General features: G+C 31.9%; 1 protein-coding gene across 7 annotated transcripts in view; it reads right to left on the bottom strand.

The window, feature by feature from the left end:
- Nucleotides 1–2,368: 2,368 nt before the first annotated feature.
- RBM46 (RNA binding motif protein 46) overlaps nucleotides 2,369–14,841 on the bottom strand; it is a 54,002-nt gene continuing 41,529 nt past the window's right edge. For 5 of the 7 annotated variants that reach the window (XM_047717838.1, XM_047717839.1, XM_047717837.1 and 2 more), the window contains one exon: nucleotides 2,369–3,324. In XM_047717838.1, coding sequence (XP_047573794.1) covers nucleotides 3,125–3,324 — 200 coding nt within the window. In that variant the 3' untranslated portion in view covers nucleotides 2,369–3,124. Of the gene's footprint in view, nucleotides 4,436–11,392; nucleotides 11,453–14,841 lie in introns of all 7 variants that reach the window. The other 2 variants (XM_047717841.1, XM_047717842.1) reach the window with 2 other exon arrangements.

The raw sequence follows: 14,841 nt of genomic DNA on the forward strand, positions 1-14,841 counted from the left end.
TCTGTTATCTGCCTATTTTATCCATTTTTCTCTTGAGTGGATGGTATTTCTTTTAAAGAGTTTTGAGGGGGAGAGAGCGCAAGTGAAGAGAGAGGGACAAGCAGACTCTGAGCGCGCAGCCCAACATTGGGGGCTAGACCCCACAACCTTGAGCTCATGACCTGAGCAGAAATCAAGTCAGATGCTTAACCAACTGAGCCACTTAGGCGCCCCTTGAGTGGATGGTCTTTTATTGATATTTTAAAATTTTAGAATTTAGCCTTTTGTAAAAATAACTTGCGATTCTTGTTCATCTTTGTCCTTTGACATATGTACTTTCTTGCCGTGCACGTTCTTCTTAAATTGCTTAACAACCTTTTCTATAGTGGCTACAAGATGTTAAGTCATAGTTAGAGAACTCTTTCCCACTGTAACACTGTAAAAGATTTAAACTAGAGAAATAAGGTTAAGCTTTCTGCATAGTCTTCTGATCTGTTTAGAAGGGATTTTATGCAAAATAGATCATCGCAACATAATAGGACTACTCCACATCTCAGCCATGGTCCCTTGCACAAAGTTGCACAGAGAATCTGATAAAGGGCTGTCTTAAGAATTGTTCCCCTGACCCATGAGCTGTATCAAATAGCTAAGAGGCTTTTATCCATAATAGTTTGTGATGAACTAACTAGGGTAGCCCTTATTTGCATCAAAGGCTTTATACAGCCTATAAGAATTAAAGCAATAAGTAATTAGCATCTATGTTCACAAACCAAATGAAATTTCATGTGCAGCATGAACAAAATTAATTGCTCATCTATAATATATAAATGGACAGTGTTTGACATGAATGTACTGATGTCTAGATTTCTGCCTGAAGGGAGAGGAGATGAAAGACTTGTACAAATAGTATATGATTTATATAATTATATCCAAATAATATCAGCTACCATTTGAGTGCCTTCTACTTGACAGGTGTTTTTAACATTAGAAGGTGTGTATCACCATTTTACAAATGTTTAAAGTATGGCCCAGACAGATCAAAAAAACTGTCTCCAAGTTCAAAGAACTGTTACCTGGCAGAAGTGGTAATCTGTGATATTATGATACGATAACCAATGCTTACATATTTTCCATCATATTAGTGTGGATCTCCAAATACACTGTGTGGCTGGTAAGCTCCCTCAATGTGGGTTTGCTTGTTTGTTTAATGAAAATGCTTGGGAACTTGTAACTGTGATTATTTGGGCCATTATAAACACTCCTATGAAAAACTATATTAATATGTTTTCTTTTGGTTTGGAAACAGAGTCATCTCCATATCCCCAGGTTATTAGCACAGTAGCTGACTAAATAAACACACTATGTGTTTGCCAAAAGAGCAATATGAACCTGTTTTAAGTCATGGTATTTAAACTGCAAAAGCTATACAATCTATGTCAGGAAAAAAAATTAATTTTGGTTTAGTATAATATCTATGCTCATTTAAATTAGAAAATCTAAGGCGGTAACCTGGAAAGTTAAATACTGCATATGGTAATATGGAATGAGCATTCCACAGAGGGTGAAAAAAAATGAGACTACAGTTGACCCTTGAACAACAAACATGGGGCTTAGGGTCACCAACTGCCCCATCTCAATCCCCACGTAGGCAAAAACCCACATTTAACCTTAGACTCCCCCCAAAACTTAACTACTCAGAGTCTGTTGATCTGAAACCTTACCAGTGACATAAACATTCTATTAACACATATATTGTATATGTATTATATACTGTATTCTTACACTAAAGCTAGGGAAAATAATACATTATTAAGAAAATCATAAGGAAATAGATTACAGTACTGTACGGTATAAAAAAAAATCTTTGTATAAGTGAATCCACCCAATTGTTCAAGGGTCAACTGTAATTTACTCTCCATTTAACTTCTGCTAGAAAGTTAAGCTAGAAGAATTATTTGCAACCATTTCATATTCTTTGTATGCAAATCCCATGTTCTATGCTCCTACATAATAAGTTAATCAACAAAGTTAATGTCTGGTATCTAAGGCTGGAAAAATTTTTGTCCCTGATTATGTAAACCATCATTAGAAAATTCATTATAAATGCACATTACCAAACCATTAAACAGCCAAAATGACAGGATTCACTAAGTATTCATAAGTAAAAGAAGAAAACTTCACTGGCTTCACCAATAAAATATTTCTGTTGGCTCCTGAAAAGGATTTTGGTTACTGTGTTTCACAAAACAAACGCTTTTTTTGGTCTGCAATATCCTTTGCTTTGGTCCCATGAAGTCACTTAGCCCATGAAAAGGTCAAGATGATTATGAGAGCTAACTTTTTTGTGTATACTAATAAACAAAAATAAAACGCATACATATTAGAAGCATCACATATTTAATGTCAAAGAATTTGAATTCACGTACAAAAATTAAACAACACATGATTTCAACTTTAAAAAACCATAACACTTATTAGTCAAACAACTATACAGTGAATATCAAAAACACAAAAGAAGTATAACTATAAAAACCTGAAATACATTAACAGCAAAATTAAAATTTATTTCTATAACAGGTAATTAACTAAAATATTTATAGTTATTTTCAAGGACCACAATGGTAGACTGCTTTTCCTTTAGTACTGCATAAAATTTGTATCTTAATTTTTGCCCTTCATTTCTTTCTACATAATAGTTAGCTGCTTCTGGTTATATAACTGTTACAATCTCTAATACAGATAGTGATCCTTGGTAATCAAATGTAGTGTAACCATTGTCTGCAAGTGCTTAAATATTTGTGAAATGCTATTTGGCAAAGTTATTATGCAAAAATTTAACATAAACTATTGGGTTCTACTGCCCACTCAGGAATTAGAAGTATTTAAAATCCCAAAAGTTTAAAAAGAAGAGTAGTTTGCTATACCTTTATCAAGAGAAACCACTGAATAATTTTTTAAACTCAGCATTTTTACAAGTTCTGCAATTGTAGGTTATTCCAAATTATGGTTGATGTTTACTATGTTGAAATAAATATATATTTATCATTTTAAAACCAAATGTGCAAACCCGATTCTAAAATAAAACAGTATTTTAATTTGCATGCTTTACAAAGAAACTTTTATACTCATGTTTACAGTATCTTCTTCAGAAGAATGAGGCCTGATTGGAGATATACAGTCGCTGTCCAACATGGCTGCCATTAGCAAGTGATATTGTTGGTGACAAGGGATAGCTTGGATAAGAATAAGGCCTTGAAGTATAAGGAAGCACGCTGGGAGTCCCAGAAGAGAAAGTAGCACTAACAGGGGAAAGACTATTTATTGAGCTGCGACGAAAATTGTAGTCTGTAAATAAATACATGAACAATTATGCTGCACATCTTTATGGATACAAATTTAATTCAAAGAGACAAAGCATTAAAACTATAATCACAGTTTGACATAATGTTCTAACATTCAAAATCCTGCTAATACTATTTTGCTGGTAAAGACTGTTTCAACATTCAGAACATTGCAAATTCTAATGGTTTTTTACTAGAAGTTTCTTTCACTGACACAAGTTTCTTTCACTGACACAAAACTTCAGAGATCTTACTAGAATGCATTCTTAGATATCTTTTACTTGCATATCTATTCATTGTTTTGTGGGTTTGATCACAGAAAAAAGAGAACCTCTGATTTCCCTTGTTCTACAATGCAGCTCCTTTTAAATTTGGTTCTGATGCTAAAGGGTAGTCCATGAAGAAAAGATTAAAAACCAGCGAATTCATATTTGCTTATTTTTTTTGAAACTGTATTTGGCATCAAGCCAGCAGAAACATTCTCCCCTGGGCTGCAAAAACATTTGGTGTAAACTAACTGTCCAATATTTCATTATTTAAATACTAATATAAACTTCTGTATAACTCAGTATACCAATTTAACATTAGCATTCCTACTTATACCATAAAACAGTAAAATGAATCATGTTTATAAAATAAACTTCAAGAAACCATTATCAACTTATAGCATAGAAAAATCCAAAAATTAAAACCAAATTATTTTTTAAAAACCAGTTATATTTGAAGTATTACTATTCCACAATAAATGTTCATCTTATGTGCCAATAATTTCCTGCTTCATTGTTATGTTTATATGTGTGTATGAATATTAAAGACCAAATTTGTAAATCCTGTACTTTCCAAAAACTCAACTATGTTCTTTAGGGTAGAATAAGCCAACGGCCTAACAATGACTATAAAATGATTATTTATAAAAGTTATGGTGTTTCTAGGAATGAAAAAAAGGAATTAGGTAATCTAATGCACAAGTCAAGTTTTTTCTATATTTTCCTGGTCTTATAGATGAGGCCTAAAACATATAAGCATTAACTTAATGTTGTCATGGGACTTAATATTTAGCCAACAGGAATGTGATCAACTGCAGGAGAATAAGCTCAACCAACATCAGTAAGGACCTAGTTAAGAAAAAAAAAATGGAAAAAATAAAAATCAGTTAAATATGTTTAATTTCTAACACTATAAAACTCTAACTTGATTAATTTTATAATCTTTTTATTTTTATTAGTGGTACCATAAAAGCAATAAAAGCAGTCTGTTCCAAGAAGACAAATACATTTAAAATATCCAGTTCAAAATATTTTCAGTATTTTGAAGTTGGATAAGGAATTACTTTGATACCATTTGCTTTTCTAATATCCAAAGTAGGGTAAGTAGGTATCACAGAATTGTTTTTCTTAAAGGAGGCACTGTGCCTAAATGGTATGGTATTTAGTATTAACAAAAATCTTAGTGCTTCCATAATTCAAATTAATTGTTTAAAAGAATTTCTGATTCTCTCCCCCTAAGGAATATTACACAAATATAGACAATTACTTATTAGACAGGCATCTATGATACAACTAGCTCTTTTAATTTTTAACAATGTGGCCATAGACAATTCCATTTAGAAGAGCAGATCTTTAACTAGTTATACTTCTGCAGGTGGGGAAAATGTAGTTTTCAGAGAAATCACTTTCACTTTAGGATTACACCCATGCAACAGTTAATGCAGGCTGTTCATTGAAATGTAGATAAAAGAGACATCTTCAGAGAATGATTTCACAAAGAAAATAGCCAGACAACTGGCTACTGGCTTAGTACTTAGGTCTGAAAATGGGCATTTTATATAGTCTCCTACTGTGAACCTTTAATTTAAAAATACACTAATCAACTGTTGTCTTCTCACATTTCTAAGGAAACTAAATTGGGAAATACAAAATTTGACCTCATTCATACAGGATAAATCAAGACAAAAAAATTTCCCCTGAATACTACGAAAATTAGGAAATTAAAAGCTTCAATGTTCATAAGATTTTACAAGCATTTCAAAAGCAAATTTTATTACAAGAATCTAAATATATTCAGAAAAAATCTGGGTAATCAGAAAATACATATCAAATTTAAGATAGTAACTACTGACATAAACCTAGATGAATCATGTTTTCCCTTAGCTCTAACATACAATATATATCACAGAAAATAAAAATCAGGAAGCATCACTGATTTTTATGAAATAAATTAGGTCAGTCAGAATTCCTAGCATATACTTACTTGCCCACCCCTGGTTTTTCTTCCCAATGAATATTCTTAGCTCTTCAATCCCACTGTTTCTGTCTCAGACTTGGATCTGTCCTCCCCTTTTCCCTTCTTAAGGGAATGATAGAGCCAATTTCAGAATTTAAGTTTTACACTAAGAATTATTCAACTGTCTTAAGACTTTCTAAATTTAGGTACAATTTATATACAGTGAAATGCATATATCCTATGTGCCCATTTTAGTGAGTTCTGATAACTCTATAAACCTATGCCACCAACACCTAAAACAAGATACAAAACATATCCATCAATCCAGAAGTTCCTTGTGTTCCTTTCCAGTTAATAGCCCTTCTGCGGGAGGCAACCACTTTCTGATTTCTCACTATAGCTTAGATTTGTCTGTTCTTAGACATCATACAAAATGTATTTCTTAAGAAATCTTAAGCCTAGCTTCTTTCTCTCAATATAATTTCTAAGATTCACTATGCTGTGTATGTCACTTTACTCCTTTTTATTGTTCAGCAGTATTCTATTGTATGTATACACTACAACATTTTTTATCCATTTACCTGCTGACAGATAAATATTTATTTCTAAATTTCAACTATTATGAATAAAGCTGTCATGAATATTCTCATATGAGTCTTTTTGTGGATATATGTTTTCATTTCTTTTGGGTAAATAACTAGGAGTGGAACTGCTGGGTCACTGGGCAGACAGATACTGCCCAGCAGTTCTCCAATGTGACCATTTAACATTCATACCAGTAAAATACAAGAGCTCTGTTCTATATCCTCACCAACATTTAGTATTGCCAGTGTTTTGAATCATAACTATCCCAGTATGTGAAATGGAATCTCATTTTGGTTTTAATTTGGATTTCCCTCATGACTAATCCCTCATAACTAATTATGTGTTTAGTTGCCCATCTGAACATGTTCTTTAGTAAAGTATGTATTCAAGCCTTTTGATCTAGTTATTGGTTTGACTTTTTATTGTTTATAATAAAAATTTTTAACTAATCAAATTCTCTAATTCAAAATCATAAACCAGGAATAGGTTGGTCCTCAGAAGTCGCTAAAATTCCAACCAACTTTCACTGAAGAGTGACACAGACCAAAGATGGTTGATTAAGTGACTGTTGGCTACTCCCACAGTTAAATGAAGAAAAACAAGTTAAAAATTAGGTCTCCTAATTCCTAGGAAAGTATTATTTCTACTTGACCAGCTTTTTCACTCTGTGTATCTTCTCAGAACTGGGCTGGGGAAAGTGGTTGTTAGAGGTTGTCTAGTTAGAGGGTAGAAATACAGTGGATAGTGCTCTCAGCTATCTGGCTGTTGCTTGCACCCACCCACCCCCACATTTCCCATTCAAACCACGCAGCTCTGCATTCCCGTTTTATATGCTAAATGTTATCTAAGAATCTCATTTGAAGAAAAGGCCCTTTGCAAAAATAAATAAATAAATAGACTTTGCTCTAATGTAATGATTAGAGATAGCATTTTGAGCAAATTGCCTACAATTTCACATTTATATCTGGAAAGAATACACTTCCATAGAGTAGCTTTGATCTATACTGCAAACAGGCTTAACCTTAAGTGCCTATTCTAAGCAAGCAGTAATGACTAAAAGGACCCCCAATTCCCAACCATTTGGAAGCTGTGGCTAGACTGAGCAGGAAAGTGAACAGGCAGTAACTGCTATGCCACTGACCTGGGAGCAAGTGCAGAGACTGGCAGCACTTTCACCACCTTTTTGTCAGTCCCACTTCTGTGTTAATTCAGTCTACTACCTTTCTCTGACCAACACAAGAGATAAACCACCACCAAGATGCTTCTCAGTGAAAATTTAAGCAATGGATGTACACTGCTGCTTTACTCCATTTGTCTCATTTGTTTGTTTCTAATTCTCTTACACATCTTGACCAAACACCATGGATTCTCAAACTGCTTCTCTGCTTCATATAAAAGAGGGAGGAAAGAAACCCTTAATGGAGACCTTACACTGAGTTTGGTCGAAGTGTCTTCCTACACTTATTTTAGCTATCCGTTTCTTCTGGTTTGTTTCGGACCATACTCTTTTAACTTTCCATTAGTAAGTACATTCCTCATAATTCTTCTTGTTGTTAACTATTTTTCTTCTTCTCCTTAACTATTTAAGTTCTACCTTCAAATCCACTCCCATTTTGATGTACCTTTTTTAAGTGTACAATTCAGTGGTTTTTAACAGATTCACAAAGTGGTGTAACCAGAAACACTACCCAGAATATTTTCATCACCCTAAACAGAAACACTGAACCTTTTAGCAGTCACTCCTTCCTTTTCTCTCCCCCAGCTCCAGCAACCACAAATTTTTCTGTTTCTATTGATTTGCCTGTTCTAGATTTTTAATAAAAATGGAATCATACAATTTATGTTGTCTTTTTAAATTAGCTCCTTAGCATTTGTTTCCAAGGTTCACCCATGTTGTAGTATATATCAGAACTTCATTCCTCTTTGGATCCCTTGCATGAATACACCACATTTTGTTTATCTACTCATCAGTCAATGGATATTTAGGTTGTTTCTCTCTGTTGGCTATTATGAATAATGCTGCTAAGGAATAATGTGTACAAAATTTCATGTGGACATATGCTTTCGATTCTCTGGAGTAAATAACTAGAAATCAACATGCTGGATCATAAGGTAGTTTTATGTTTAACTTTAGAGGCAACTATACTGTTTTCTAAAACAGCTATACTGTTTTACCCTCCTAAAAGCAGTGTATGAGAATGAAGCACCTGATATTTTGATCTATGAAACACATTTCCCATACCCTTAATATATATCCCATAACTTTAATACATACTTTAAGTACTTCTTTCGATTTCTATAGGATATTTACTAAAATTTTTGAAAAAATTTTTATTTCACCATTTTATTATTTCAATTTCTAAAATTCAAAGAGGCCATAACTGAAACAACTCAGTAACTTTCTTTCACTAAACTTCACCTGCCTGTTAACAAGTTAACATGTTAACACAGCACTGTATATATGCAGAACACAAAACATGGCTGGATTCAAAGAGAGATTTAAGAAATCTCTATTACAGTGTAAATGACATTTATCATTTATTTTGTCCTTTCCATCCTAGGAAAGAATTATCAAGAACTAACTATAAAACAGAAGAGGAAATTTTCAAAATTACTACTTATTAAATAACTTATAACTTACGACATATTTAAAAATTATTAACTAGAATTTTTAAGTAATATTTTTGGCTAGAACACTTTAGTTATTATCAAATTTACTGGCATTTTTATCTAGTTTACTTTCCCTATTACAATTAAATGTTGACCAAAACAAGGTATTTTTACCCTTTACTTAATTTTTGCTATAGGCAACTGACAGAAAAGAGCAAGAAGTAGACATGAAATGACCAATGTTTTTTTCTAAGACTAGGCTCATATAATAGCTTAGGTAAGTTTTTCTATTTTAAGATGATTTTTAGGAGGCTTTCAGTATGATAATCCTAGTAATGGTGGCTGCATAAGAATGAAAGTTATTATCTCTAACTCCTTATAAAGTTCTAGTTGGTTAGTTCTCTGTTTTTCAGATTCAGTTTTGGGGAAAAAAATCATCTGCTTTTGTTTTTAATTGTTTTTTAAATTTACATTTCTTATATAATTTTGAGTGATTTGTTTCAAATTCTTGCTGTGAAACTTTGACAGTATATATCAATTTTTATAAACATAATTGTCAAATACCTGTACTCTTATTTTTAAGAAATTACTACTATTTCATTACCTAAAGATTACCTAAATTACCTAAAGATTGTTATTTAAGCTTTCAAAAAACAAGGGTTTGAAATCCTAGAAAAAGCAAACTAATCTATAGTAACAGCAATCAGATCAGTGGTTGCCTGGAAAAGACGACAAAGAAACAGATTACTGTAGGAGTGGCAAAAATGTTTTCCTGACTGTGATATCGTTTCACAGATGTATACATAAATCAAAACTGACCAAAGTGTACCCTTTAAATGTGTACTTTATTGTATTTCAATTATACTTTGATAAGGTTATAAACAAAACCCAAGTGTTTCTTTGAGTTAGTTTCAGTGTTTCCCAACATATATCCTTGTACATTTGAAGTACTCAAAACAAGAATCCCTAAGCCAAATAAAATACTGAAAAAATTTTAGTAAAACTGGATTTAACACTTACACAGGTTGCTACTGCAGTGATTTTTAATACACTAATAAGCATTATGATTTTTCCTAAGGCAGTATGTAGTACACAGCTTTCCCCAAACTTGTTTGACCTTAGAAATAGTTATTTAACTGAACAAACATTGCAAATCACTTTGGGAAGAAATTTTAACAGGGCTAGTATATAATGGCAAACATTAAAAACAAAACAGAAATATTCTTGAACTATGTTAAACACAGTGATTACAAATTCAAATGCCCTCAGAGGCTCAAACAAATGAAAAAGAACTCAAAGAGGACCAAATGTAAAACAGGTGTCTAGCTATTTGTACTGAAATTAAATCAAATTGCTTTCCTTTCAAAAAACCAAAGAGACCAAACAAACCACACCTAGAGTTTCCAGTCTGCTACCTTTGTTTAATAGATTATGTCAAATTCCTTTTCAAGATAGTTTCTAAACCATTTGGAAGAGATTAATAGAAAAGCAACCTATAAGAGAAAATTATTATCTGAGCGCTACAGTTTATCTAGGTTTCAGTATGGCTTAAAAATTATAGCGCACTAGAAAAACTATCTGGGCAAAAGTGAAGAGAGAATAAAAGCCTTAGGAAAGATGGCAACTCTTTTCAAGTCTCATTTCTATGAGTAAAATTAGTTCTCATAATTCAAAATTTTAACTACAGAATTTTGTAAAAGGTATTTCTGAGAATAGCATCCATATTTGAATTTTTATGTTAAGATTAAGATATACAGGGGTGCCTGGGTGGCTCAGCCTCTGCCTTCGGCTCAGGTCATGATCTCAGGGTCCTGGGATCAAGTCCCGCCTCCGGCTCTCTGCTCAGCAGGGAGCCTGCCTCCTCCTCTTTCTCTCTGCCTGCCTCTCTGCCTACTTGTGATCTGTCAAATAAATTTTAAAAATCTTAAAAAAAAAAAAAGATTAAGATATACAAAAATAAAGTCATATGCCTCAAGCATAATAAATACATTTCCTTGTATCTAATGTATGAGTTCTATTAATGAGTTAATAATTATTGAGTACTTACTAAGTGCCAAAGCTACCTATACAACATCAGCACTACTTAAACCTTATAAAAGCCTCACAAAACAAATACTATTATTTTCCTCTTCAACAAGGAAATTGAGGCACAGAAAGATGAAAGTTAACTTACTTAAGAACACAGAACGAGTACATGGATTTTACCCAAGGAACCACAACATTCTTTTTGCCTCAACATGTGAAAAGGAAGCTGAATGAAAGTAATCTTTATTTAAACTATAAACTACATTTAACATCCTACTAAAACCTATCCTTTCAGCAATTTTCAGATAAAATTGAGAAATGCTGAAAATCTACATATAATACACTCACTCCAACAACATCTACATTAAAATACTGTTTACCATATGTAGTGGTTCAAAACATACACTAGTATGTTATAAGCTTTGAGAAGAACCTGAAATACGGAAACCAGGTAACTTTTTAAAACTTTTCTTAACAAATCTATAATTAATAAAGCTATTATAACCAAATATTTCACAAGCTTCTTTAGACAATTTTAAATTTTCTTCTTATAACCATAAGAATAATTTATAACTGGCTTTCTGAAAACTAAATATATCACTTAATGTTCCTAAAAGACTTTTTCTTACCTGTTTATTTTCTCCAAATTCTTCTACATAGGTCCAGGCTGAAGAGATTGTGTTCCCTGTCTGTAAGCAGTGAAGACAGAAAAGAATTGAGTCTTTAGATTGATGTTATCCCTAATCTTGGAAGTGCATGGAATCCTTGATAACTTTAGTTAAAAACTCAATCAGTAAATAGGAAAATAAACTTAAAGAACAAACAAACAAGTGACAAATAATTATCATTTCTGAATCTCTGCAAAGATGAAAAAAGAAAACAGTATTCGGATATATAAATTAAAAGTATGAGTTAATACATAATCAAAAAAAGTCTCTCTATACAAATTAAGTCCTTATTAGTTGGTTTTCCCAAGAAGTACAAATAAAATAAAGGACTTTAAAAACAAATAAGATTGCCCAATTTCTGGTAAGAAGATAGCCCAAAGAATCTAAAGGAATTTGAAAAATATCAGTATCTTTTCTTTCTGTCATAAAAAGAGATAGATGGCCAAAATAATACTAAGCTTAAAAAAAGTTTTTCTTATTAACAGCTAAACTTTATATATTTGAAACCTAATATAACCATATATAGTACAACTTTGGATATCCATATTTTAGTGGTTATCTCTTTATATCCCTTAAAGTGTTCTGGTTAGGATGTACATCCAACCGTATGCTAAGATATTGTGCCAAAAAAATATATATATATATGAACAAATGAAAATGTTTGATGATCCACATATAACTACAGATTTTTAAATAGCCATCTTAAAGATTATAACTCAGTAGAAAAAAAGTCAAATATTTTATTATTTACATGATGAAATTAGGTAACTTCCATCAACCCTCCTGGTAAGAGTTTAAAAAATGCAGGTAATTATTAAAAAGCAAAAGGATTTATCAAAAAGCACTGAGAAGGACCAAAGAAGACACTGAAGAATTACGGGACCGTGATCTTGGATAAGAAGGAAACCCAACATAGTTTGCACACCTTTTGGAGATGTGTTTTCCCCTAGAAGGACTGGTCAATTCTGAAGAAGGATCTGATAGCCAATGGAAGATAACAAGAGACAAACAAATTTCTGAGGATAAAAGGACAAAATTAGAGCTGTGGAGCTAGTTGATAGCTGGGAACCTGAATAAAACTGAACTTTTTAAGAGAAGACCAACTTCAAGAGAGAGTAAACTCAACTTCAACTTTTCCTGGTCCCTGCCTGGATTAATAAAGCAATCTGGGATTGCCAGTCCCTTGGTCATCTTTCTGAAGCAATATAAATCTTCCCTAAATAAACATAAGAGCATGCTAGCTTTCAAACTATCCCTGTATTTTTCATAGACAATATGTGACATTCAATCAAAAATAGTCAGTCATAGAAAGATAAAACAATGTGACCTAAAACCAACAGAAAAAACATTCAACAGTAACTGATCTACAGGGAATTTAGATAAAAAGTTTTCAGAGCTGGATATTAAAATAACTATGCCTAATATACTTAAGGAAATAAAAGACTAAAAATTTTGAAGGAAAAATGTAAATCATAAGTCAAATGAAATCCTAGAACTGAGAAATAAATCCAAATAAATGGTTTTATCAGCATGTTAGACACATATTTAAAAAAAAATTAATGAAGCAAACAAAAGGTCCGAGGCAAATACACAGACAAAACATACAAAAAAGTGCAAAACACAGAAAGAACATAATAGATAAATGGGATACAATAAAGAGGTCTAACATAGGTGTAACTGGAATACCATTTAAAAAAGAGGGAAAAAAATGAAACCAAACCAGTATTTGAAAACGAAGTAACTTAGAACTTTCTGCAACAAGTGAATAACATTGATCCACAGATTTTAGACATTGTGAAAAGTCTCAATTAAGATAAAAGCCAAGAAAACAGTATGTAAGCACATCACAGTGACACTTTCAGAAATCACAGATATTGAGAAAATATTAAAACTCCCCGCAGGGGTGAGTAGAGTTTATGTTCAAAGGAACAATAAGTAAATTACAGCTGACTTCTCAACAGAAACAATGGAAACCAGAAAACAGTGAGTGGAATTATAACTTCAAAGGGCTAGAGGAAAATAACTGCTGATCTTATATATAAGAATCAGCAGTTATTTTATTTATATATATATATATATATATATCTATACACATATGTATATACATATACATATGTATATGTATACATATGTATATACATATGTATACATATGTATATATGTATATACATATGTATACATACATATGTATACATACATACATACATATATATATATACATGTATACATATGTATATACATATGTGTATATATATATATATATATCCTTTCAAAAGGTGGGTGAATCAAAAACATATTCAGGTAAACAAAACTGAAATAATGGAAATACAAATGAATGTTCTTTGGGCAGAATATAAAGGAACAACTATAGAGGAAACTTGGAGATATAAAATAGGAAATGAAGAATAAAGAAAATGCTAAAAATGTAAATGTAAATGAATATAAATGTATATTTCGAAAGAACTATTATAATTAGGTATGTGGGGGATAAAATATACAAGTTTACAACATTTGGAAATACCAGGGTGCCTCTGACTCTTGATCTCTGCTCAGGTCTCAATCTCAGGGTCATGAGTTCAAGCCTTGCATTGGGCTCTATGCTGGGTGTGGAGACTACTTATTAAAAAAAAAAAAAAGATAAAACATATGGTAATACCATGATACTGTAGAAATTGGAAGAAGAAATAAGGTGAGGTGTATAAAGGTTCTTGCACTGTCTGGAAATGTGATAAAAGCATTAATATTAGACTTTAATAGGTTAGGAATCCAAGTTGGAATCAACAGGGTAATCACTACAAGAACAGTAAAGACTCTACAGCTAATACAGCTGAAAGAAGAGAAAAGGGCAAAGTAATCATCTATCTAAAGAAGGTAAGAAAAAGAGAATAGGGCAATAGAACAAAGAATAGAAAGCAAATGGCAAGATGAAAGATTCTAAGCAAATCAATAAGAACATTAAATGCAGTTAACCCAACACTCAAAGAACAGACTTTCAACAAAAACATCAACAAAAATAACAGAACCTAATTATATACTGCTCTCATCTTATGGCTAAGATACAGGAAAAGTAGAAGTTACACAATGGAAAAATATGTAATATGCAAACTAACCAAAAGACAGCTTATAAGTAAATTTAAGTTAACATCTGAAAAGTACAGTACAGCTTAAGGCAGGAAAGCATGCTAGAGCTAGAACGACAGTATAATGATAAAAGGTACACTTACCAGAGAAATATAACAAATTCTGGATTTCTATACATCTAATATAGAACCTCAAAATATAAAATGCAAAAACTGAAAGAACCAAAGGAGGAATAAAAATAGACCTATAATCACAGTGGGTGGTTTTTATAACCCTCTCTCAATAAAAGAATGAGCAGACAAAAAAAAATCATGAAACATAAATTTAAA

The sequence above is a fragment of the Lutra lutra genome, chromosome 2 (assembly GCF_902655055.1).
Source record: "Lutra lutra chromosome 2, mLutLut1.2, whole genome shotgun sequence".
NCBI classification, from domain to species: Eukaryota; Metazoa; Chordata; class Mammalia; order Carnivora; family Mustelidae; genus Lutra; species Lutra lutra.